The following is a 26,238-nucleotide window of genomic DNA, read 5'->3' as shown; positions in this document are numbered from 1 at the left end:
AAGAAGTGAATTCTCAATATATTTGTTCATTCGTCTTCTAGAATAGTAAGATACTGATGTAAGTTATCAGGGAAAGGCCTTTAAACAGGATGACAGGGACTCCTTCCATGAGGAAGTCATCATCAGTAGGCCCTGTATATTGCAGGAGCTTTCCTAGTGTGAGAATAGAGTTGTACTGACTCACACATTCTTTTTGTCCCCCTACCATGCTGTCCTCACCCCACCCTTGATAATGTGCAAGAGAGTCAGTGCAAGTCCCTAGGGAAAGACAGTGACTCAGTACCAGACCCTACTACTGGACCACCCTTTGAGAAACCAACTGCCATCAATCCTGCTTGATGACAACCTGCAGCTGTTCATCCACGACTGTCTTGAGGTAACAATGGTGGTTCAGAGGACCCACCGAGAAATAACAGACATTCCCCTGAAAGATCCCAGGGTAGTACTCTCTGTGGATGGGAGCAGCTTCATTAAAGATGGAGCCAGGTATGTGGAGTTATCAGTAGTTATTGTAACTGAAACAATTTAGGACCGGGTACCTCAGCCCAGAGAGCCGAAGTGATCACTCTAAGCCAGGCTCTCAGGTGGGGAAGGTCCATCACCATATACAAAGAGAGTCACTATGCTAACTACCACACATGTCCACAGTATGAATGAGGGCTTCTCACCACTGAGGAAAAGCACACTGAAAAAAATTGAGAAAATCTTGACCCTCCTGGAGGCTATTTGGCTTTCCCTACAAATTGCTATCCTTCACTGTTGAGGACCTTGAAAAAAAATGATTCTCCTGAGACAGGAGGTAACCAGGCCTCTGACCTGCCTGCCTGGAAAACAGCCTGAAGACCAGTGGGGCCTATTGATACCCCACTGTTTTTCCTACTCTCTTAGCTGACACTCTGTAGCCTAAGGTCTGTAACTCTGGCGGAGTCCCTCAGTGGCTCTTTTACAGTCTCTGGTTTCCCAGCTCAGGTTGCGTTTTCTAACTCACACTGTGAAGACAAGGGTGTTTTTGATTAACACCCGCTTTCCTCCCTTCCATCTTTACAGTTTTTTTTAAGGAAACAACAACAAAATCCACCCCAAAATCTCCCCCTCCTCCCTTTTTTTCCGCCCCGTGGGGAACACTGTTTTCATCCATGTGCTTGCATCTCCCTCACGTTCCGCTTAAATTATTTTAATCCTTGGAACCAAGGAGGAGGTTGATGAAGGGGTGGATTTTAAAAAGTTCTTCCCTCCAGAGATCCAGAGATCTGTGATTGATATGTAAAATGAAAAAAAAAATCTTAATTTTAAAAAAAGGGAAAAAATATTTTCAACTTAAAAAAAAGTTCTTCCAAAATAGTGTGCCCAGGGAACAGGGTGAGGGTTTCGCAGCCCCTGCTGCTGCCACGAATGGTAGTAGTATCCACATCAACAGCAGCCTGAGCAGCAACCTCAGCAGGCTCCGAGCGTGCCAAGGCGCAGTAGGCAGGTAGTGACTCCAAGCACCCAGACTGAGCCAAACCTACCAGCCAAGGCCAACAGCACCACCGTGCAGGCAGGCGTTGTTCCCGCATATGGCCTGCGCGCATGCCCTGTGGGGAACCCTGAGCTCCGACCATGCCGCGCACTCCCTCCTCCAGTATCCCGAGCCTGCCTTGCTCATGGACCATGATTCTGTCTCCTGGGGCACCTTCCTTCAGAGCGGCGCATCGCCCCACTGCAGCCCCAGAGCCGCTGGACCACCGACAGCACTCCGACCTTCAAGCTCAGGATCTTCTTTCTCCCAGGGACAGGGACGCCCGGTGCATGGAGATTGTGCTCTGCGAACCTCTCCTGCCACACAAAGTTCACAGGAAGCAAGATGCTGCCACAGCAAGTTGACTTCATGTGCTCCATGCTGGTCCTGGTGTGCTGTGCACGAGGCCTCTTCAGAAGCTTGAGCCACAAAACAGCTTGTGCTAGCAAACATGTTCTGCCAGACATGTAGCAAAATAGAAAGTTGTTGGCACTGATAAATGGAACTCCGCCAGCTAAGAACTGCACAGATCCTGCAGTTCACGAGTTCCCCACAGACTTGTTCTCCAACAAAGAGCGACCAAGCCTGGAGACCTAAGTACAATCCCTAAGACCCACATAATGGAAGGAGTGACCAGACTTGTAGAAGTTGTTGTTAGAATTCCTAGCCACTCCCCCAGCTACAAGACTGCACATGCTCTGTCCAGTAGCCAGGCAAGATGCTTAGTCATACTAAGCTCTTACATCCTACATAATCCGTACACTGCGTGGTCCCATAATCTATGCACCTGCATGGTGTAGCTATGTAAATCCATATGTGCATGCTTGCGGGGCAGGGGGGGGACCTATAAAAGCAGGTTCCACCTATTTCGTCTCTCTCTTCCTGTATGGTCATTCCATAGGCCAATGCACACCCTTTCTATTCCCTTCCCTTAATAAACTCTTACAGCGGGTTTTGTTGTGCCTCGTGACTTCACTCACATGGTAAACAGTGCTGCTTAATAAGTAACAGTTGTCCGCTGGCCTCTACACACTACCATACAAACACACACATAAACAAACATAATAGAAGATAAAAAAAATTAAAAATAAAGCAGGGAGTGCTAGCTTCAACAGCACATATACTAAAATTGGAATGATACAGAGATTAGCATGGCCCCTGGGCAAAGATGAAATGCTAATTCGTGAAGTGTTCCATATTTTTTTTTTGTTTCAGAATAAACTATTTCTTACTTCCTTTTGAAAAAAATAATAAAGCAGGAAGCTTTCGTGTGTGATAAGTTTTAAGCCTGCTGAAGGCCTTTCCACCGTTGCAAGAAAAGCCCAGGGTTTTTTGTTGTTGTTGTTTTGGTTTGGTTTTTTTTTTTTTTTTTTTTTTTTTTTTTTTGGTTTTTCGAGACAGGGTTTCTCTGCGTAGCTTTGCGCCTTTCCTGGAGCTCACTTGGTAGCCCAGGCTGGCCTCGAACTCACAGAGATCCGCCTGGCTCTGCCTCCCGAGTGCTGGGATTAAAGGCGTGTGCCACCACCGCCCGGCTAAGCCCAGGTTTAATGGGTAAAGAGCTCCCGGGCAGTTCCCCAGCCCCCAGAGCCACGAGTCTGCTTTCTGGATCCGCTTATATATGTTCTGTGGGAGTCATCCTGAGCCTCTCTGGGGGAGGAGCTTTGCTTGGCGGGCTTTGAAGGGGCGGGTTTGGGGAGGAGCTGTGTTTGGCGGGCTTTGAAGGGGCGGGTTTGGGGAGGAGCTGTGTTTGGCAGGATTTAAAGGGGCGGGTTTGGGGAGGAGCTTTGCTTGGCGGGCTTTGAAGGGGCGGGTTTGGGGAGGAGCTGTGTTTGGCGGGCTTTAAAGGGGCGGGTTTGGGGAGGAGCTATGTTTGGCGGGCTTTGAAGGGGCGGGTTTGGGGAGGAGCTATGTTTGGCGGGCTTTGAAGGGGCGGGTTTGGGGAGGAGCTGTGTTTGGCGGGCTTTAAAGGGGCGGGTTTGGGGCGGAACTGTGTTTGGCGGGCTTTGAAGGGGCGGGATTAGGGAAAGAGATGGGGAAGGGAGCCGAGGAGGATCTTCCACCAGACTCCTTCCAAACATTCCAGACTCTTTGGGGATAGGGACACCAGTTCAAGTCTGACTACTTCCTGCAGGCATTGGGCAATGTGGGAAAGAGGAGTCAGGAATTGGTGAGCTCACATTCAACAGGAGGTGTGAGTGGAGGAGCATCCAGTTAATTTTCATCCTGGAGACCTCAGGCATCTATTTCTTGAGGAATCAAAGAGGGCAAGTTTAAGGGAAAAAAATAGATTATTAACATCTGCCCTAGTTGTACTGTAAAGATGATGCACAGAGCAGAAGAGCAGATAGGCCCTTTAGTGGGACATCTTGGAAAACTGGAGGGTGGAGGGTCCCAGCTGCTGGACAGACCATGTATCCTGAATAGGTGCCCGCTTGAGCCTGGAGAGATGGTACCAGCATAGATGTCGAGATAGCCGAGGGGGTGGTGAGGACCACAGTATAAGGTCCTGTCCATCGGGGCTCAGGAGACTTAGGAGCTAGCTGTTGGAGGAGTAGTCTGTCCCCTGGGGAGAGTGAGGCAGGCTCAGAGACAGATGGGTCTGTTGGTGTTGGGGCAGGGAGATAGCTGTCAGCACGTGAACGGAGATGGGACCTCAGAAGAGAGAGGTGGGGAGGAGCCTGGCCAGTGGGGGAGTTTGGGCTGGGAGGTGGTGATTGAGGAGGAAGGGCCTTCCATAAAGGAGCTCAAAAGGGCTCAAACCTGTAGGAGAGCATGGGGTGGCCTGGAGGCCGGTAAGGGCAGTGGGGAGAAGGGAGGGCCAAGATAACCTGAGTTCAATGGAGAGCTTGGTGAGCTGTTGGTTGATGAGTCCATTGGCTGCCTCAACCTTTCCTGGTTGGTGTCCTGGAAGCTGATGCAGAGGCTGACATATCTGGAGGGCCCCTGCGAATGGACCTGTGAAATACTCAGGAGAGTGTGACAGCCAAGGTGAGTGTGGCCCCAAAAGGCTGAGAACATTGCAATGAAGCAGAGGTGCAGGGCAAGCATGAATGACCAGAAAAAGTGTGAGAAGAACCGCCCTGCAAGAATGCAGGGAAGTGTCAGGGTCTTAAGTGGGAAGGAAGGGATCCTGTCCACCCCCATGACAGAAATTGGTGAGGGAACCGTAGGACCTGAGTGAGATGTCAAAACAGAATAGGTAGCTCCCGTGTCCAAAAGAAAGTCAGCTGACTTACCTGTTACCTGCAGCGTCACCCTAGGCTCGAGAGGGCAATGGGAGTCAGCAGGTCTAGGCCATGTCAGTTCTCCGCCAGGCTTAGGAGTTCTCAGTTGCCAGAGTTGGTGAGACCTCCATGGCATGACATAGAGGATGAGCCTGCAAGGGGGCATTCTGTTTTCCAGTGCCCAGGCTGTCGGCGGCTGGGGGTCAGGGGCAATACTGTGACCAGTGGCCCTGCTTGCCGCATTTGAAGCAAGTTTTTGGCAGAGTTGACTTGGGCTGAGCTCTGGTGGGATGGAGCCTTGTGGCAGACTTCCCTTGGACCCCTTGTGGGGGCCTGGTGGCCTCAGAGCAGCTGCTAAGGCTTGGACTTGGAGCGTGTTCTGTTGCAGCCTTGTCTGTTGGGGTGACTCCGCTGTCATTCTCGAGCATTAAAAACTTTAGAAGCCATTTTCACCAATTCCTGTAGGGGAGTTTGGGGGCCTTCCTCAGCCTTTTTAATTTTTTTCTAATATCTGGTGCTAACTGAGAAATGAAATGGGTGGGAAGGCAGGAGTCTGGTGAGACTGAGTATAAGAAGAAACTGGGGAAGATTTGGGGGCGTTAGGTCAGTGTATAGGCTGAGGTATTGGGTGATAGGGAGGAGCAATGGGGGGAGGGGAGGACCGGAAGGAGGGTAAGGAGGAGGAATTTGGTCTTAGATTTTTGGTCACGGAGGAGGACGTTGGGTAGGTAGAGTTTGGGGGAAGTGGGAGAGGGATCAGTGTCTCCAGTAGTGAATGGATCAGTGCTGTGAGACATTGGCCCCTGTAGGGAGAGTGGGAACGTAGAACCCAAAAACCGTGGACGTAGGGCAGTTCTGTCCAATTATCTCAGATAGCCCCAATTTAAATAGATTTTGTAAAAGACCCCACAGGGGCATTTGGGAATCAGGCTTTGAATGGCAAGTGCCATTTCTCAAGTCTATGCTGAGACCTGAAACCTAGCACAATGTGTCCACTGTGGTAAGTCTTGGGTCAAAAACGGGGGTGGGTGGGGGTGGGAAATTCCCTTCAACAGAACGTCTTCTGGAGAAGGGGTCCCACAGAACAAAGGCAGCCCTCTGCACCAGAACGGTTGGGTGGAGCGGGGGCAGTCCTCTGCACCAGAACGGTCAGGTGGAGCGGGGGCAGCCCTCTGCACCAGAACGGTCAGGTGGAGCGGGGGCAGTCCTCTGCACCAGAACGGTCAGGTGGAGCGGGGGCAGTCCTCTGCACCAGAACGGTCAGGTGGAGCGGGGGCAGTCCTCTGCACCAGAACGGTCAGGTGGAGCGGGGGCAGTCCTCTGCACCAGAACGGTCAGGTGGAGCGGGGGCAGTCCTCTGACAGAACGGTCAGGTGGAGCGGGGGCAGTCCTCTATACCAGAACGGTCAGGTGGAGCGGGGGCAGTCCTCTGCACCAGAACGGTCAGGTGGAGCGGGGGCAGTCCTCTGCACCAGAACGGTCAGGTGGAGCGGGGGCAGTCCTCTGCACCAGAACGGTCAGGTGGAGCGGGGGCAGTCCTCTGCACCAGAACGGTCAGGTGGAGCGGGGGCAGTCCTCTGCACCAGAACGGTCAGGTGGAGCGGGGAGTGCGGGGTGGAGCGGGGGCAGTCCTCTGCACCAGAACGGTCAGGTGGAGCGGGGGCAGTCCTCTGCACCAGAACGGTCAGGTGGAGCGGGGGCAGTCCTCTGCACCAGAACGGTCAGGTGGAGCGGGGGCAGCCCTCTGCACCAGAACGGGTTGGGTGGAGCGGGGGCAGTCCTCTGCACCAGAACGGTCAGGTGGAGCGGGGGCAGCCCTGTGCTCCAGAATGGGTCAAGGACCTGGCTCTGCTGCGACTCCGGCAAGACACCCAGAAAAACAAAGAGGCCCTGGGCCTCCTAGGCAAGAACTTAGAAAGGGCAACTTACCCAGCCAAGAGCCGATCTTAGCCTAGCAGATGTGGGGGAGAGGGGTGTTTTCCCACCAAGCGGCCCTGGGACAGTGGGGAAAACTCAATCCCCCCTCGGTGGAACCTCCAGATGATAAGTGTTAGGCCTCCTAAAGGCCTCTCCATCAAGGCAGCAAACCAAATCAGATAGAATTGGAAAGCCAATTTAATGGTTTAATGGGTAAAGCGATCCCAGGCAATTCCCTGGCCCCCAGAGAGGAGAAAGGGACATGAGACCGGAAGAATTATGAGTCTGTTTTCTGGGAGCCACTTATACATCCCCTGTGGAGTTGTCCTGAGCCTCCCTTTCAGGGAGGAGCGGTGTTTGGCAGGCTTTAAAGGGGCGGGTTTGGGGAGGAGCTGTGTTTGGCAGGCTTTAAAGGGGCGGGTTTGGGGAGGAGCTGTGTTTGGTGGACTCTGAAGGGGCGGGTTTGGGGAGGAGCTGTGTTTGGCAGGCTTTGAAGGGGCGGGATTAGGGAAAGAGACGGTGAAGGGAGCCGAGGAGGATCTTCTACCAGACTCCTTCCAAACATTCCAGACTCTTTAGGTAGGGGCTGAGGTGGAGTTCCACCCAAACAATGTGAGCATCCAGAATCCCAAACTCCAGCAACACGGACACCTTGCCATACATGGCTCACTGAGCTTTTTGTATGTATGTGGTTGGGCAAACTCATATTGTGTAAACTACTGCTTGATTGATTTTATTTACAACTTAGGGACTTTAGAAAGGAATGGGTCAGGCCCCTAGGGCAAGAAATGTTGCCTTTCTTCTGAGATAACTGAGCTTTGAGAGACTACTTCCAGTCTCCATCACTCTAGCACTTGAGGCAGGAAGACATCACACAACAAATGCGCATGAGCACCTTGGGGCGGGGGGGGGGGAGGGAGGGGCTTTTACCATAGGCTCATAAGTTCACGCGAGATTTCACTCTCGCTCCTCTGCCCCTCCCCCCACAAGCTTGCCCTCCCAACAGCCACCCAGTCCCCACAATCTCATGTACTTTGTAGTCTGCCCAATCCCCAGCATAGTGTGTATGTACATTCCAGTCCCCCAATCCCTAGCATTGTGTGTATATGTGTCCCAGCCCATCCAATCACCGGGATGGGCACCTCTAGACTGTCCAATCTGCAGCGTCAAATGTATCACAGTCCGTCCAATCACAAACCTTTTCCGCGTCCTAGCCTGTCCAATCACCAGTGTAGTAGTACCTGTAATTGTCCAATCCCCGACATCGAACATTTCACAGCCGTCCAATCCCCATCTCCGCGAACGTCATAGTCAGTACAATTCCCTTAAGTTCGTTAGCTTCTCAAAGCTTGGAGCAGAACGGTTGGCGGTGGCACAGCGAGCGGTCGTCCCGCTGCCATCTTGCCGAGCAGACCTACTGAGAGAGCTCGAAGACACCTTCGAAATGGATCGTCCCCTCAACTTTGAGCACGAGGACTCCGGCTACCAGAGCCTGGGAGTTGGTGCTTACTTGGAAGAAGCCAAAGGTCGGTGCTTGGCCTACAATTGGGAAATTGAAGGACCTCTCCCCACAGAGAAACCTCTAGGGGAATTTGGCGGCTAAAGCCCCCAAAAAACAAGCTCTGTGGGGGACATAGGTGGATAGGGTGGTACTGGACCCTACCAACGACACTCCTTGGTGGTGGCACTTAGATGTGGGGTGTGGGGCCGAACGCCTTTGTGTGTTTCTGTCAGTAGTCTGTCTCTCAATCTCTTGGCATCTCGGTTCTCTCTTTATCCTCCTTTTCAGAAGCCAAGCCTCCTGAGATCAATGTAGGGGCAGGAGGCGATGGTGGTGACCAAATCTGGCCCAAACCCGATTTGGGAGTAGCTGCGGGAGAGGGCAGCGCTTTTGGTTTCGTAGATGTCGGTGCGGGAGCACCTGGCACCAAGACCGATGAGGAAAACAAGGGCTATGGTGTGCAGGACCAGGACCAGCCAGCCCTCGAGGCTGCGGCCGGGATGCCGCAACTCGAGGATGATGCTAATCTCCACATGATCTGCAGCGCCTTCAGCAGGCTGCAGCTTAGCGAGCTGGAACGCATTTTCCAGCGCACTCAGTTCCCCGACGTGTTTGTGCGGTAAATCTCTTGCTCTAGGGGACAGGAAGTTTCTTCCAGGGATGCCTTGGGTTTGTTTCTCCCAGTTTCCTTCTCTCCCCTCCGTAGTCAGAAGCTCTAGGGCCCACTGGGTGGGAGCAATCATCTTTGCCAAGCTTAGTGTCCCCAACTCTTGGGATCCTAGCACTTGAGAAGCAGAGGCAGGAGGGTCACCACCAGTTTAATGCATTTCATTTTACCTATAACAAAATCTTGAACATTTGCTGTTTTCTTCCCCTTAGGAAGGAGCTCGAAATACCGGTGAAAGTTGAAGCCAATGCTGAGCCCTGTGAACCTGAAGATGAAGTGTCCAAGTAGTCTCTCTCAAACCCGCAAAAGGATCTTCACATTTTTCTCCTAGTTATCCTTATATTAATTGACTACCTGCCCCATGTTTGTGAAATTAGTAAAATTTGGGAGGAGTAAGAAATGGAATAAGTAAATTTCATCATATTTTATTACCTACCTAATATTTGTCAATTAAAATTTAAAATTGGCATTTGGGGTAATTAAAATAAAATGGAATAACATCAAATGGGAATCTCACAAAAAGAATAGTAACTTGCTAATGGAAAAAAGAAAAGGAACCAACCTGCTCCTCCTGTTTACTGTCTAAGACTAAATAAAATTTAACTGTTTTAACACTGCTGCTGCTGTTGTTTAGGGAATACTGGGTGGAGTTGCGTTCCGTACCATTCTAACCTGGGAAATTTGCAAAGTAGTTCACCGGGACTTAACTTTGTAATTCCTAACAGGTTTCCAAACAGGTTTGGAAAGACCACTCAGCAGTGAAGAGCACTAGCTGCTCTTCCAGAGGAACCAAGTTCAATTCCCAGCAACCACACAGTGGTTCACAATTGTCCGTGACTCTAGTGCCAGAAAATCTGATACTGTTCTGGCTTCCCTGTGCACATGGCACACACGTGGTGTACAGACACATACAGCCAAAACATCCATACAAATAATTTTTAATGAAAATACATAGATTTAGTTCATTGAATGAGTTTATGTTTTAGCATTGGAGTAAATTAAAAAAAAAAAGTTTACCCAGAACACGCCATATAAACAATATATATTTAGATATGATGAGGGAGGTAGCTCAAAAGACAAAGTGTCTAATTGCCCTGATTTTAGCCTATAGTAATGTAGTATGGAAAGTCCTAACTCTGGGTTTTCATCTTTCTAGAGTAGTTGTGTCATCTGAAGTCACTGCCAAAATATATCAGGCTGGAGGGTGGGTAAAACATCGACAAATTGGGTATTTCTCTAAAGTTAGAACAAAGAACAGTCCAGGGGCTGGGGCAGTTGGCTCAGAGGATAAAAGTGTTTGCCCAAAAGCATGAAAACCCAGGTTCAATTCCAGGATGGAAGGAGAGAGTAGACTCCAAAAATTGTCCTCCGCAGCATGCACTCAGAACACACACAATTATTTAAAAAAAAAAAAAAAAAAAAAAAAAAAAAAAAAAAAAAACCTAGAGAAACTGGCTCAGTTATGAATGAGCAAGGTGTATTGCTCTTGCAGAGAACTCTTTGGTTCCCAGTACAAAGGTCAGGTGGCTCATAAGCCCTTGTAACTCTCCAGGAAATTTTATTCTTTTGACCTCTAAGGGCTCCTGCATTCCTGTGCACATACCCACACACATGCACACATCTAGAATAAAGGATAACAATGAATTAGATGACAACTAAATATCTTGAAGATAGGGCACAAATTGAACTTTGAATATTCTCCAGAAATTTCCAGTGTTTAAGACTTTTTCAGGTTATCTTCTTAGGGGTTTTTTCCCTTTGTTGTATTTAAGACAGGCTTGTTATAGCCCTGGCTTCCCTGGTAGTAACTGTGCATCCCAGACTGGACTAGGAATGCACAGCAACCAATACTCCTGTCTGAGGTACCCAGGTGCTCGGATTTATCACGATGCTTATGTAGTAGTAGTAGTAGTGTGTGTGTGTGTGTGTGTGTGTGTGTGTGTTTGCGCGTGTGTGCACATGGAAATGGAGACCCAGAGCCCACACTGGGTCTTCCTCAGGTCACTCTCCACTTTATTTATTGAGGTAGGATCTCTCATTGAACCTGGAACTTGCCAACTCCTGCTAGTCAAATGAGCCGGCCTGCTCCTGAGTGAAGGAATTACAGACAACTACCATGCTTCCCCGGCTTTTTACGGGAGTTCTAGGGTTCCAAACTCCTATCTTCACACTTCACACAGCAAGGATTTCATTCTAGGGAGAGCTTATCGGGCTTTCTCTACAGTGCGTGTAGTGTGTAGTTATGGGAAGAAGCTGCAGATGTGGTGGTGATTTTTAGTGAATTTGGGTCCAGTTTGTTTAGATTCCTAAACTGAGGCTAGGGTGAAGGCTCAGAGGTTGCAAGTGCTTGCTGCTTTTGCAGAGGATCAGAGTTCAGGTCCCAGCGTCGGGCAGCTAGCAACCACCCGTAATTTTAGCTCAAGTGGATCCTATACCCTCTTCTGGCCTCCTCAGACACCAGCAAGCACATGCATGTGCCCACACACACACAACACACACACAAATAAATTTTTAATCTAACACACATATTAATATATATTCGTAAACACTATAGGTTGAAATATCAAATCAGTGTTAAGGAACTCAGTAATTGTCCTATTGCAGCTAGGCAGGGCAGAAGCTCTGGGCCCCACATGTCCAAGGTTTTGTCAGTTGTTTTTTTTTTTAATTCAACAAGTTTTGGAGGATGAATGACTCTTGGACATCTTCAAGAAAAACTTATTTAATACCCAGCCTGGGATCAGCAAAATGGCTCACTGGGTAAAGGGCTTGCCACTAATCCTGACTACTTGAATTAATCCCTGAATCACAGCTGGTGGAGAGAACCTACTCATGCAAGTTGTCCTCTTGCCTCCACACATTTGCTATAGTATGTGTACATGCACACAAACATACACAAATAAGTGTAAAAAAATTAAATTAAATCCAGGCACAGTGGCATACACCTGTAATCCCAGCACTAAGGAGACAGGGACAGGCAGATGCCTGTGAGTTTGAGTCCAGCCTGCATTGCAGGACAGCCAGGGCTACACAGTGATACCTTGTCTCAAAATAGTAATATCTGTCTCACTTCTATAGTCTACTTACCTCAGACTGAAGATGGGATTTTCAAATAGGAAGCTGTTCCACTTAGTATCATTTAAAGCAGGGACCACATTATACTGTATTCAACAACCTCCAAATGAGGAGAGAGAGAGAGAGAGAGAGAGAGAGAGAGAGAGAGAGAGAGAGAGAGAGAGAGAGAGAGAATCCTCTCTCAAAAAGGATGGGACCAGTCATGCAGCTCAGTCACTAGAGTGAACAGTGTGCATAAAACCCTAGGTTCAATCCTCAGCATAAACTGAGTATGGTTGTACACACAAGCAATACCCAGAACTCAGGAGGTGGAAAGAGAAGGACCAGAAGTTCAATGTCATCTTATGGTACAAAAGCCAGTTCTAGGCAAGCCTGAGATACATGAGACCCTATCCTAAAAAAGATTATGTGTGACATGGTGACATACGTATATAATCCCATTACTTTGCAAGTGGAAATGGAAGCAGTAGGAATGGGAGTTCAAGATCCTCTTCAACCTAAGTTAGAGGGAAATGTCTCAATGGGGTGGGCAAAAGCAAACATGGTAGGAGAGAGACCAGGCTGTGAAATGCTCCACAACTTAACTGAATGGAGGGAACCCATAACTTCACAAAAATAGTTACCAATTGTTGCTGGATCCTAACGGCTCCCTCAGGGGAGGGGGTGAGAAGGCTCGGTGTCAATGACACAGACACCAGGAGTCAGGTGAAGGCAAACAGCAGACTCCTTTATTCAGTAATGGGGAAGGCCTTATGTACCCTCCTCCCAGCACCCAAGCTGTGTCCTAATCTGGTGATGTTGCATGGTCATCCCTCATTGGCTGGGCACAATCAGGAACTCTGACAGCACCTGTTGCTAGGCCCTCAGGCAGACTCCAAGTTGGCTCATAAGGAAGTATGTTATGCGCATGCCTTAGAAACTGGTTTGAGCCAATTTCCTCGACCCTATGAGCCTATCCTACTACAACCAATAAGAAGCAGCTTCTCAAAGCTATAATGAATTATATGGTGTACACTTTCCTTTACTGGCATTGATTGTCCCTATTATCATCAGATTTCAGGTTTGGTTTGAGAACCAGAGGGTCACAGTAGAGCCTGTGTCAGACGACATTAATTAACACCCAGAAACATTCCCCCATATCCCAGGGCTCTGTAATACCATCCTTGCTCTGGAGTCTGATTGGAGATGGGGTGCTGCTGAAGTCATTGTCAGCTGGACCACCTATGCCATTTATGCCTTCTCTTCCCCAACCCCCTTCGCTCTTGTTTTCCTTTTCCTGGCCTCAATTTGCCTGAAATAGGCAGCTGGCATCATCAGTCATTTTGTAATGCTCTTCATTTTTGTTCTGTTTTATTTTATTTTATTTTTTCTGATACAGGATCTCAGCCTATGGGATCCTAAAAATCAGTATGTAGCCCAGACTGGCCTTAAACTTGTGATCTTCCTGCCTTACCCTCCAGAGAGCTACAATTAGAAGGGAGTACAACCATATCCATCTCCCAGGGATTTTGTTTGTTAGTGGGTTGTATTATTATTATTATTATTATTATTATTATCATTATCATTATTTTTATTATTACATTTCAATTCATGTACAATTTTTAATACACACACCAAAACTCTAAAGAGCCATGTATTATGTTTCTTTTGAAAGAATTATTCCAGCTTCAATCTTGGCAGCAAATTTTCCTGTAGAGGAGCTCACATATGGATATGTTCTAAAACCAATAGCACTTTACTTAACTCCAACTGATTCACAATGTTATATCATACACACCACTGTTGTGGACTCCAAGATAACCAGGGAAAGACCACCAAACAAAATTAAATTTAAAAGATAAAAAAACAAGGTTATTTTATTTATAGCAATGTTGCAACAACCACCTTCTTTGCAAGTCTGAGAGCTGCTGCAAAGGGGAAAACCAGGAGCTGGAGTTTTTAAAGGAACAAGCCACAATTGCCTTAACTCTGGGGATTTTCTGTTACTTGAGAAATTGTTATGTTTGTTAGTCTTTTTGTTTTCTGAGCAAGCAAGTGGTCAAGGAAGGTTACAGAATCTGGTTAATATTTTAGGAAAACAGTTACACAATAAGAAGTGAGCCAGATGGCTCTAAGATCAGTCTCCTCTTCAGATTGCTGTCAAGACTCAGTTGTTGACATGACTGACACTAGGGTCATGGTCTAGACATCTCATGGTTAACAACCCTTAAGCTAAGAATAAGGTACTGATGACTCCTAGGTTTTTCCTTTTTGACATGGTAACTTAATTTGAAACTCACTTTGAAATGGAGCTACTTTTTAATCATTATAGTACACACTCAAAATTTCCATCTTTTGTAGAACATTATTAAAAAATCATTAGAAAACTGGACTACCGGGACCAGAGATGTTACAGAGGGCAACAGTTCTGACACGTAATGACCAAGGAGTTGTTTCCTCTAGAAAATAGTTCTACTAAAAGCACAGGACTAGAAGTAATTTAAAATACTCAAGACACATTAGCTGCGTGACAGTGACTCAAAATTGCCATTTAGTATGCTTTGTTTTGGAGACCTATATGGCTTTGAAATTGGCCTGGGTTAGGGCAACAGAAAATGAAGAAAGGACAAGACAGAAAAGGTTGAGATGGTATGGGCTGTGTGCTCTGATGAAGATGCACCAGCAGTAGCCAGGAAACTAAAGCTTGTTTATTATGTACAACACCAAGAGGAGGCACGTTAGCTAATCTCAGTAGGGGATGTCTGTAGGAGAGCAGTCTCAGGCTGTAGTCAACCAGGACCCAGTGGTTTTAGATAAAAGTCAATGTTTGTAAACACTGTAGTTAGATTGGGGTAAGGCCTTGCCATTCCCATGGGTCTGAAGCACTGGGATCCTTGACATGGTGGTGCTTATGCCAATGATACACATTCATACAGAGGTACACTTGCTCGGCACACATTGCATTCTTCGATATAAAACTAACTGCTCTTTATGGAATTTTAAGCCAACACCCAAGATAGTCATAGCATTCTGTGATTCAATATCCTAGTATTTTCTGGTTGCACTAAGAAAATAGCCAACCAGGGGAGGTATGGTGGCATATGCCTTTAATCCTAGTACTAGGGAGGCAGAAATAGGCAGATCTCTATCAGTTTAAGGCCACCCTGGTCTACAGAGTGAGTTCCAGGACATCCAGGGCTACATGGTGAGACCCTGTCTCAAAAGAAAAAAAAGTGATGATTTTGCATCTTTAAAAAATCATTTATGAGCTAATCATGGTGACACATACCTTTAATCCCAATACTTAGGGGGCAGAGACAGACATATCTCTCTATCAATTTGAGGCCAGCCTGGTAGATGCAGCACATTCTAGCCCAGCCAAGGCTACATATTGACATTTAATTTATACACACAACTGTGTGTGTGTGTATGTGTGTGTGTGTGTGTGTGTGTGTGTGTGTGTGTGTGTGTGTGTTGGAACAATGGCTCAGTGATTAAGAGTACACAGTGCTCTTGCAGAGGACCTGAGTTTGGTTCTCAAAACCCAAGACAGACTGCTCACAACCATCTGTAACTCCAGCTCCAGAGGATCCCATGCCCTCTTCTGGCCCCCAAGAGCAACCAGACGTGTGTGGTATTCATTCACATGGACACATGTATATACACATAATTTTTTAATTAAAAAATTTTAAAAACATTTACACTTAAAAATGAGATGAACTAGGATTCCCCTTTTAAAAAATGTTTCTAGAACTATTAAAATATTCATTTACTGTTGCAGAGAGCCCACCAGAGATGACTACTCAGACACAGTTTATAGCTGATTAAAAATCTTTATTCTATCTGTCTGGTATTGGGGAATATTGTTTTAAGATGTATTACTTTTGTTTATGTTGCATTTGTTTAACTCTATGAAGCTGTTACTGTGCCTGTCTAAAACACCTGATGGTCTAATAAAGAAATGAACGGTGAATAGCAAGGCAGGAGAAAGGATAGGTGGAGCTGGCGGACAGAGAATATAGGAAAGGAGAAATCTGGGGACCAGTGAGTGGCAGTGGCTTCTGGATAGGAAACTATCCCCAGGGTCTCTTCCTGTGACATAGAGTCTGATTCCCCAGGTTCTCGCTGTTTCCCATAGGCCAGAATCTTTCTTAAGGAATTTCTAGACCTTTAATTTTATGGTCATTGGGTTACATTTTCCTATTATGCATTCTTTGGGAGGGGGCTTTATGTGTATGTGTGTCTGCCCCGGCCTGCAGGGCTTTAATGAGTACTCGACCACAGAATGTAGAGACAGGAGATACAAAGGAAATACACCAGCCGGGCGGTGGTGGCGCACACCTTTAATCCTAGCACTCGGGAGGCAGAGCCAGGCGGATCTCTGTGAGTTCGAGGCCAGCCTGGGCTACCAAGTGAGCTCCAGGAAAGGTGCAAAGCTATGCAGAGAAACCCTGTCTCAAAAACACAAAAAAAGGAAATAAACCAAGTCAAGATTCTGATCAAGGTGCAACTTTATTTTTCTCCAGGAGGGTTTATATAGTTCCTGCAGGGTTGGGGGAGCAAGAAGCTGTCATCTCTGCATAAGGTGGAGCAAGCTAACAGGTTGTTTTGTATAGGATGTTTACAGGGTGAAAGGGTCAAGGACTCTGACTCAATGTCCTGTTACTAGGCAACCTGACTGTAAGATGATCTAGTTCCCGGTCTTATTGGGGGTCTGTATTTTTCCACTAACTAGAGATTCTGTCCTTGTCCCTGACATCTCCCCCTTCTTAGTAATAAATCTAAGGGCCAACATAAACCAGGTTTGAATGGTCTAAAAGGAGGGCTCTGAAAGAGGCTTTGCATGGAGGATTACAGAGGCCCTGTCCCTCTAAAGGTTGTGAAAAGGTCCGAGAGGGAATGTCTCTCCAGACTCAAGCACCACAGGCGTCCCCATAGTGCGGGAATCAATGGACCGTGCAGTTTTTTGAAGGAGCAGAAATGGGTAAGCACAAGGCTGTTACTGCATAACCGCTATGCAACAGGGCATATAATCCAGGCTCTCGGGATTTTGGGGTCCCATGGTCCCCAGCCTGTGCAGTCCCAAATGCACTCCAATCATGCCTTAAGTGAGCCTTTTTCCCCACACACAGGTGCAGCCTCCCCTGAGTGAAGGGGTCTGTGTGGGGCATCTCTCGTCAGGGGAAATTTCAACCCTGGAGTCCTGCATATCAAAGCAGTGGTAATGAACCTGGATCTGCCTGGCCCACAGGTCTGTTATTTGGCTTCAGATGAACCCAGTGAGCCAGGAAAGTGCCCAAAGGCAAGGACCAGGAGCAGGCCTACAACAGGTCCTAGGAGGGAGGAAAGAAGGGTCCTTAGCCAAGGGGAGTTTGGAAAACCAATTCTGGAACCATCCACACTCTTGTTCTCCTTTTCTTTTTCTCTTTTTCTAGTCCTTTTCTAACCTTTACCATACTGTCCCTGACTACCCGGGTGTGGTCTGTAAAGAAGCAACATCCTCTTTGGGCGCAATACAAAGGCCACCCTGTTGTAAAAAGAGGAGATCCAGGCCTCTCCTGTTCTGTAAAACTACCTGTGCCTGTTCCCATTGCTCCAACCCCCAAAAGGACTGCTAAGGTGATGGCAGTAACAGGCTCCCGTCAAGGCAGTCATCTCAGCATGGCTTCTCTTCCTAGAGATCTAGGAGTTGATCTGAGGAATAATAGGTTAGTCTAGGTGGAAGGGACCTAAGTGCCCTGAGTGGCAACACAGTGACCTGACCCAGTGATCTGCAGGTGCACTACATATGATGGGATCGGTGGGCTTCCTCTGCCATCAGTGTTACAGGATTTTTTAAAAGAGTATCTTTACAAGCAGAAGATTAGAATCAACTGAGCAAGGAAGATTTGGGACTATGGCACATGCATGTGCCTAGTACAAGGCATCTTCTACCATTGCACCAAATAGGATGATGAGGGCTCCTGCGCTGACCACCCCTGCTCCTGCTCCCGCTCCAACTGCTGTACCCGCTGGTCCTTCATGGGTGCCCTCTCTTTGATGTTGCCCTGTTTGCTGTGCTGCCTGCCAGCCACAGGCTGTGTCAAGCTGGCCCAACATGGCCATGTCCACCTGTGACACCAAGGCCAGCAAGTCCGACAAGCCTTTCTGACACTTTAGATGAAAATTCAGCACTACCCTTGGAAACATGACCCCTGCTGTCAGACTCCATTTGTGACAAGCAGTGTCCCTGCTCAGCCCAGAATGTGATTGACTATGGGACTTGTATGTGCTGTGTGAAAGGTCTCAAACACAGTTTGCTGTAAAGTTCCCACTGTCCCCCCCACAGGAACTCTGAGCAGAGTGATAACAGAGCTAAAGGGCTGGTGGGGGTTGCTGTGGGTGAGGACAACAGCCTGGATGGCTTGCCGGAGGGACAGCATTTGAAACAGAAGAAGTTTCCTCAGGAGAGGGGCTATCTCTCCTGAGCAGATCAGGTATATTTACAGCTCTAACCAGGCGTTCTGGTAACCATCTGGGAGCAGAGTGTATCTGGTCAAGAATGCAGGCCGAACCTCGTCCCCATATAAGGACCAGGTCGGGGCCCTTCCAACGCCCCGTGAGGGGATCTCGCCACATGGCTAGTGGCCAGGTGGCATCTGGAGAAGGGTGCCAGTGCCTGTCAGCAGCAGCGTGCCCTGCAGCATCTAAGGTGAGGAAGTCGAGAACAAACCGAGCATGGCTCAATTGATCTCTGGGGGAGGTAAAATGAAGGTTAGAAGACTTGAGGCGAGCCAACCAGGTCTTTAGAGTCTGGTGGGCTCGTTCTATTATGCCCTGTCCCTGGGGATTGTAAGGTATCCCTGTGGTATGAATAATTTGTAGACTATCACAAAATTTTTTGAAGCCTGTGCTGGTATAAGCGGGGCCATTGTCTGTCTTAATCTTAGCTGGTTTTCCCAAGGCAGAAAAGGCAAGAATCAGGTGAGAAAGAACATCCTTTGTGGCTTCCCCAGCATGAGGAGAGGCGAAGATAAAGCCACTAAAGGTGTCTATAGAGACATGGATGAATTTTTGTCTGCCGAATTCGGGGCAATGAGTAACATCTGTCTGCCAGATTTGGTTGGGAAGGAGGCCTCTAGGGTTGACTCCCAAGTGTAGGGCAGGGTGAGAAACAACACAAGAGGGACATTGTTTGACAATTTCTCGGGCCTGTTGTTTAGAGATCTTAAAAAGAAGATGGAGGGTCTGAGAATTTAAATGGTGGATCTTATAGGCAGTTTGGACCTGTAGGACTGAGTGGACCATGACAGGGAAAGTTAGCCTGGTGGCGGCATCAGCCTGTGCATTGCCATCGGTTAAAGGTCCAGGAAGATCACTATGGGCTCTAATATGGCCTATAAAAAATGGGTGTTGGCGAGTCAGGACAAGCTGTGGAATCTGGGAGAAAAGTGGGGTGGCGTTGGAGGTAGGGCCTTATGGCTGGAGAGGTTTCTAACAAGGGGATGGAAAAGGCAATATAGGCACTATCTGTGTAGATATTAATAGGTTGACCAGAATAGGTCTGAAAAACCTTTAAAATTGCTAAAAGTTCAACCAACTGCGCTGACCGGAAAGGCGTTAGGAAGGAGGTAGGGCGGCCTTGGGCCACGAAGGCTGCAACACCATTAGCGGAACCATCGGTAAAGACTGTAAGTGCACGAGAAATAGGACCGGTTTTTGTAATTTTTGGAAAGATGAAGGGATATAGTCGGGCAAATGGAGCAAGAGGTCATCTGGGAGGTGATTATCCAAGGTCCCCATAAACCCTGCCAAGGCAACCCCCCACTTATCTAAGGGTTGGAACAAAAACTGGGTTTGATCCCTGGAATAGGGTGTGAGTATGGTATCAGGGTCCTTCCCAAAATATTGGCGAGAGGTCTGTCATCCTTTCATAATGAATGAGGCCACCTGTTCGGGGTAGACGGAAATGACTCTTGAAAGGGCAGCAGGCATGTGGACCCAGAGGAGTATCTTGCCTTTAAGTTTTGGTTCTTGAGCATGTTGCCAAAAGACTCCTGTGGGGGGGGCAGTGTGGGCAGAACTATAAAATATAGAGGTATGCCATAGGAAATCTGAAAACAAGACTGTTGGTTAATGGCAATGGCTATCTGAATCAAAGCCTCATTGGCTGCAGGGGAAAGCACACGGGTGATGTGGGGTCAGGGTCGCCCCGGAGGATCTCGTAGAGGGGAAGGAGAGAGTCCGTAGGAATTTTAAGATAAGGCCTAAGCCATTGGATATGCCCGAGCAATTGTTGGAAATCATTTAGGGTATGGAGATGGTCAGTGCGTAACTGAACACGAGGAACGAGGACCCGGTTCGAATGGAGTTCCAACCCCAGGTAATTGAAAGGGTCCTGGGTTTGGACCTTATCTGGAGCAATGTGTAGTCCTAATCCATTAAGGGCTCTACTGAGTTCTGAAAAACATCGCTCAAGGGAGATGGGGTCAGGTGCAGCGAGGAAAAGGTCATCCATATAATGTAAGATATAAATCAGGGGCCAATTAAGTCTAACAGGGTCCACAGCCTGAGCCATGAATTTCTGGCAGAGAGTAGGGCTGTTGGCCATGCCCTGGGGTAATACTTTCCATTGGTATCGAAGCATGGTCCCTGAAAATTGGGGCGGGGAAGGCTGAATGCAAAATAGGCTCTGTCCTGGGGATCATGGGAATAGTAAAGAAACAATCTTTAAGGTCAATGGCCATCTTGTAAAATTTAGCAGGAATGGCCACAGGCGAAAGCAATCTAGGCTGAAGTGTCCCCATAGGCCTCATTACCTTATTTACTGCCCTTAAGTCTTGAAGGAGCCTCCATTTTCCTGACTTCTTTTTGATAACAAATATAGGTGTATTCCAAGGGGAGTTGGAGGGCTCAATGTGGCCAGCCATAAGCTGCTCCTGTACAAGCATAGTGGCGGCCTGTAGCTTTTCTTGAGTAAGGGGCCACTGACCCACCCAGACAGGGGTCTGGGTCATCCAGGTAATTTTGTCTGCATGGGGTACAGGAGGGTCAGTGGCTGCTACTAAAAACCCGAATATCCCAGCCCATGTCTATCCTCCTTGGGAACGGGATGAATTGGTTGGACTCTCCCCTGAGCTGCCTTGCCCAAGCCTGTGCCAGGGATATAATTCATCTGTAGCATTTGTTGTGTGACTGTAGAGTTTGGGCTATATAAGATTACTTGCATTTGTGAAAGTATGTCCCTTCCCCAAAGATTAACAGAGGTCTGGCTCCGGGTAACAGGAAATGCCAGGACAGGCTGAGGCTTACTTTTTGATTTACTAGATTTTTGAGATGGTTTTAGCGGGCCGGGAGCCACCACTTCAAGGGTAAGATCTTTAAGTTCTTTGTCAAGAGTTTTCAATTCCCTTAAAAGCTCAACATGTTCCCTGCGAGCCTGGAGGGCCCTTTGCAGTGAGCCGAGATCTGGGACAGGGGGAGCCAACTCATCAATAATGGGCCGGCAAAAGTGGGAAGACAGAGAAACATAGGGAGAGGGCATTGCGGAAGGGAGAACTGCTGTGGGATGGTCTGTATGTCAAATTGCTCTGATTGGTCAATAAATAAAACACTGATTGGCCAGTGGCCAGGCAGGAAGTAGGTGGGACAAGGAGAGAGGAGAACGCTGGGAAGTGGAAGGCTGAGGCAGAGACACTGCCAGCTGCCGCCATGACCAGCAGCATGTGAAGACTCCAGTAAGCCACCAGCCACGTGGCAAGGTATAGATTTATGGAAATGGATTAATTTAAGCTATAAGAACAGTTAGCAAGAAGCCTGCCACGGCCATACAGTTTGTAACCAATATAAGTCTCTGTGTTTACTTGGTCAGGTCTGAGCGGATGTGGGACTGGCGGGTGACAAAGATTTGTCCTGACTGTGGTCAAGGCAGGAAAACTCTAGCTACAGGGAACCGTCGGAGATTTTTGAGGTGGTATAAAAGGGCCCAAGGACTCCTGTTTTAAGGGGAGATTTTTGCAGGGGGGCCAGTCTGGATTATGGTAATGGACCGCCCTTTCTCTAGGGAAGCCTCCTCGGTGGGGTCTAGAGGGGAGTTAGAGGTAAAATTATTAACAGAGGGATAAAGATGGGCAGGAGCGGACTCCTGGGGATTCTTAGGTTTAAAAGTCATGAGCATCCCCTCTTCCATAGAGCGCAGGTCATGATACGAGGGACAGACCGAAGGCAGACGAGAAAGCACTCAGGGGGTCTTAGGGCAGGTAGAGGTGGAGTGAAAGGCTTCGTTTAAGATTTTTTTCTCCGGGGGCTGGAGAGATGGCTCAGAGGTTAAGAGCACTGGCTGCTCTCCAGAGGTCCTGAGTTCAATTCCCAGCAACCACATGGTGGCTCACAACCATCTGTAGTGAGATCTGGCGCCCTCTTCTGTCATGCATGTAAACATGCAGGCAGAACACTGTATATGTAATAAATAAATAAATATTTTTTTAAAAAAAAGATTTTTTTCTCCTATATTAATAAGCTCTTGTATGTCAGGGGAATGTTTATAGACCCTAAGAATGTTCGAGGACAGCCTGGTCTACAAAGTGAGTTCTAAAAAAGGCACAAAACTACACAGAGAAACCCCGTCTTGAAAAAACAAAAAAGGAAGGAAGGAAGGAAGGAAGGAAGGAAGGAAGGAAGGAAGGAAGGAAGGAAGGAAGGAAGGAAGGAAGGAAAGAAAGAAAGAAAGAAAGAAAGAATATAATTGCAGTGGCTCATTTACAGTTTCAGAGTTTCAGTTCATTATCATCATGACATGAAGTATGGCAGCATGCAGGCAGACTCGGTGCTGGAGTGGTAGCTTAGAATCCTATATCTTGCAGGCAACAGGAAGTTGACTGAGACACTGGGCAGTATCCTGAGCATAGCAAACCTCAAAGCCTGCTCCCACAGTGACACACTTCCTCCAACAAGACCATACCCACTCCAACAAAGCCACACCTCCTAATAGTGCCATTCCCTATGAGATTATGGGGGCCAATCACATTCAAATTACTACAGGGGGTAGACCTGTAGAACATGCATAGAGTTGTAAACTCTGTATTTTTTATATGCATTGGTGTTTTGCTTGCATGTGTGTGTGAGAGGGTTGTGGATTCCCTGAAACTGGAGTTAGAGACAGTTGTGAGCTATTTGGGTCCTGGGAATTGAACTTGGGTTCTCTGGAAGAGCAGTCAGTACTCTTAACTCCTGAGCCATCTCTCCAGCCCCATTAAACTCTGTATTCTTATCTCAAAATATAAACTCCTGCATCTTTCCTTTCTCCAATACAAGCAAACACTTAAAGTGGGCATCCGTGAGCAAAGGTCAAGATGAATATAGATTGCTGGTCTGTAGGCACACTGGCTATCACCTCCCCAGTATTTATCTTAGTAATTCCCTGATCCAGGCCTGAGGGGGTGGGATTTGAAGCATGCCCCTGTGTTCATAGTCATAGGACAAAACACAAGACTCAGGAGGAGGTAGATGGGGCAGGAAGTGGAAGGATCCAGGGCCAATGAAACCTTCATTTTAATGACTCCATAGTCTGGAAAACTATTGTGGAATATTCATTTACACTATGTGAAGATGTGTCACTGTGATTGGTTTAATAAAAAGCTAAATGGCCAATAGCTAGGCAGGAGGTATAGGTGGGACTTCTGGACAGAGAGAACTCGGAGGGAAAAAAAAAAGCAGAGTCGCCAGCCAGATGCGGAGGGAGCAGGTTGGGCAAAATGGAGATGAGGTAACAAGTATGTGGAAGAATGTAAATGTAAAAAATATGGGTTAATTTAAGTAGGAACTAGTTAGGTACAAGCCTAAGCTAAACCGAGCTTTTATACTTAATAAGAAGTCTCCGTGTCATTTTTTGTGAGCTGGTGGCCCAAAGAAAAATCAGTCTACAGGAGACAGTCATTTTGACAGCAGTGCTTCTGCTTTCTGTACCTGTGGCAGGAACCCAGCATCCATGTGACAGTTCACAACCATCTGTACAACTCCAGTTCCAGGAGATCTGAGGCCCTATTGTGGCCTCTGCAGGTACTCTACATGCAGGTGGTGCACATGCATACATACACACCAAACACCTAAGCACAGAAAATAAAAATAATAATAATTTTTTAAACTTGAATCTTTTTACTTATTTGGTATTTGTACATACGTGTATGTGCAGGTAAAGGAATTCCAGGAGATTAGAGGACATTTCACCCACATCAGCTCAATCCTTGCACAACATGGGTCCCAGAATCCAATGCAGAACTTCAGACTTGGTAGCAAGTACCTACCTATACTGGCTGATACATCTCACTGGCTCTTAAAAAATTTACTGAGCTGGCAAGATGGCTCAATGGGTAAAGGTCCTTATCACCAAAACTGATGACCTAAGTCTGACCCGTGGGACCATGTGGCAGAAGGCCAGAATGGACTCCCATGGGATATACTCTAACCTCCATATGAATGATGTGGCCTCCACGCACACCCACTAAATGAATAAATTTAATAATTTTAAAACATTTCTTTGTTTTGTACGTGCACACGTGTATTTGCCAGGGCAAGGAAGTCAAAAGGCAAGGCTAGAGAATGAACACTTTACTTCTGCCATGTGATTGGAGGATGGAACTCAGGTCCTCAGAATTTATCTGCTGAGCCATGTCAACATCACTTAAGAAGTTTTGTTTGTTTGTTTGTTTTTTGTTTGTTTGGTTTTTTTTTACTCTTTCACAACTGAGACTTTATTGGTTGAGTACACAGACATTTCAATTCTTAAAACATGGACCCAAACTCTAAGAGTCATACATTGTGTTCACGTACCCAAAAGAGCCAAGTATTGTTTCTCTTTGAACTTATTCCAGTGATATTCCATCCTAAGCTTGGCAAGTTTTCCCTAAGACCTCACATAATAATCAAATGCTCACAATCCTTAATTCCACTGACTCACAATTTTATGCCACATACAGTACATATTCAAAATTTCAATCTTTCACAGCACATTATCACAATTGTTAGGAAAATGGACTGCCATGACCACAGACAGTTCTGACAGGGCAAGGACCGAGGAGTGGTTTTTTAGGATACAGTTCTACTAGAAACACGAGACCAGAAATAACTGAAAATATCCCAAACACAAATGCACGACCAAGACTCCAAGTATGCTTTGTGTTGTAGGATATAAAACTAGCCCCCCCTACGGAATGTTATGGTGACCCCCGAGACAGTCACAGCCTCTCCTGATTGAGTATTCTGCTATTTTCTGGTTGTACCAAAAAATAAACAACCAGCAAGTGATTTAACCTCTTAAAAAATCATTTACACTTAAAAAATGGGATGAGGCGGGACTTCCTCCCACCTTTTAAAAATGTTTCTAGAGCTACTAAAAAACTCGCATTTACAAAATAGTTGATAAAAATATTCCTCTGGATTGTACAAGAAGGGAGGCAGGGACACTGACAGGATGGATGGTTAGTCAGACTTGGCTTCTTTATCTTTGACTTCAGAAGCTGGACTCTGGCTCTCAGCCTCTCCATTTTCTGCAGGCACATCTGTGGTTTGCTGGTCAGCCACCTCCACCTGTTTGCCCTTTGCTCCCCTCTTCCCTTTTTTTTTTTTTTTTTTTTGGTTTCTCGAGACAGGTTTCTCTGTGTAGCTTTGCACCTTTCCTGGGACTCACTTGGTAGCCCAGGCTGGCCTTGAACTCACAGAGATCCGCCTGGCTCTGCCTCCCGAGTGCTGGGATTAAAGGCGTGCGCCACCACCGCCCGGCCCCTCTTCCCTTTTGTTTGCACTTTTTTGTCTGATGGTTTATCCTTTCCCTCGGCCTTCTTCGGCTTCGCATCCACCTTGGCAGGGGAGGGCTCGGCCGACAGCTTCGCCGAGCCGCTTGGGCTCCGCCTTCGCCGCTCCATCCGCGCTAACCTTCCTCTTGGGCATCATGGTGGCGCTGGGTGGGAGGCGCGTGCTAGGCCGAACCCGTCCCGGAGCTACACCGCCTCGGCCGCCACCGCACGAACTGCTGTGACCTGCCACAGGGGCGATGGGAGAACCGCCCCTTAAGGTTTTTGTGTGTGTGTGTGTGTGTGTGTGTGTGTGTGTGTGTGTGTCAGGTTTGATGACATTCCATTAGAATCAGCTGTCTCCTTCCATCAAGTAGGTTCCAGTAATTGAACTGAGATCTTCAGGCTGGACAGAAAGCCTTTTACACACTACTCAGCTATTTATAGGGCTATTTTAAAGACTTAAAAGACAGTATTTGGGGCTAGTGAGATTGCACTGTGGTTAAAAGCACTGGTTGCTCTTCCAGAGGACCCAGGTTCAATTCCCAGCCCCCACATGGTAACTAACAACCATCAGTAATTTCAATCCAAGGGAATCTGATGGCCTCTCT

The 26,238-nt window shown here is 47.4% G+C and overlaps 1 protein-coding gene and 1 non-coding gene across 2 annotated transcripts; both read left to right on the top strand.

Annotated features, from left to right (window-relative positions):
- The first annotated feature begins 2,597 nt into the window (after positions 1–2,597).
- Positions 2,598–2,701, top strand: LOC114705446. The gene has a single exon (XR_003736389.1). It is a non-coding gene; the product is annotated as a U6 spliceosomal RNA (small nuclear RNA).
- Positions 2,702–7,659: 4,958 nt separating this feature from the next.
- Positions 7,660–9,421, top strand: LOC114705425. The gene is made up of 3 exons (XM_028887320.2): positions 7,660–8,165; positions 8,429–8,759; positions 9,020–9,421. Exons 1-3 carry the CDS (start codon positions 7,667–7,669, stop codon positions 9,093–9,095), a joined length of 906 nt encoding a protein of 301 aa, XP_028743153.2. The 5' UTR covers positions 7,660–7,666; the 3' UTR covers positions 9,096–9,421.
- The last annotated feature ends 16,817 nt before the right edge of the window (positions 9,422–26,238 follow it).

The sequence above is a fragment of the Peromyscus leucopus genome, chromosome X (genome assembly GCF_004664715.2).
Source record: "Peromyscus leucopus breed LL Stock chromosome X, UCI_PerLeu_2.1, whole genome shotgun sequence".
NCBI classification, from domain to species: domain Eukaryota; kingdom Metazoa; phylum Chordata; class Mammalia; order Rodentia; family Cricetidae; genus Peromyscus; species Peromyscus leucopus.
This window is presented reverse-complemented; position numbering and strand designations above follow the sequence as displayed.

What these genes read in the sequence shown, in the direction of transcription:
- LOC114705425 (XM_028887320.2), top strand. Translation starts at nt 7,667, where the DNA reads ATGTACTTTGTAGTCTGCCCAATCCCCAGCATAGTGTGTATGTACATT. An exon ending in TTACTTGGAAGAAGCCAAAG is followed by an intron (nt 8,166 to 8,428) that starts GTCGGTGCTTGG and finishes CCTCCTTTTCAG; the next exon opens with AAGCCAAGCCTCCTGAGATC. An exon ending in TTCCCCGACGTGTTTGTGCG is followed by an intron (nt 8,760 to 9,019) that starts GTAAATCTCTTG and finishes TCTTCCCCTTAG; the next exon opens with GAAGGAGCTCGAAATACCGG.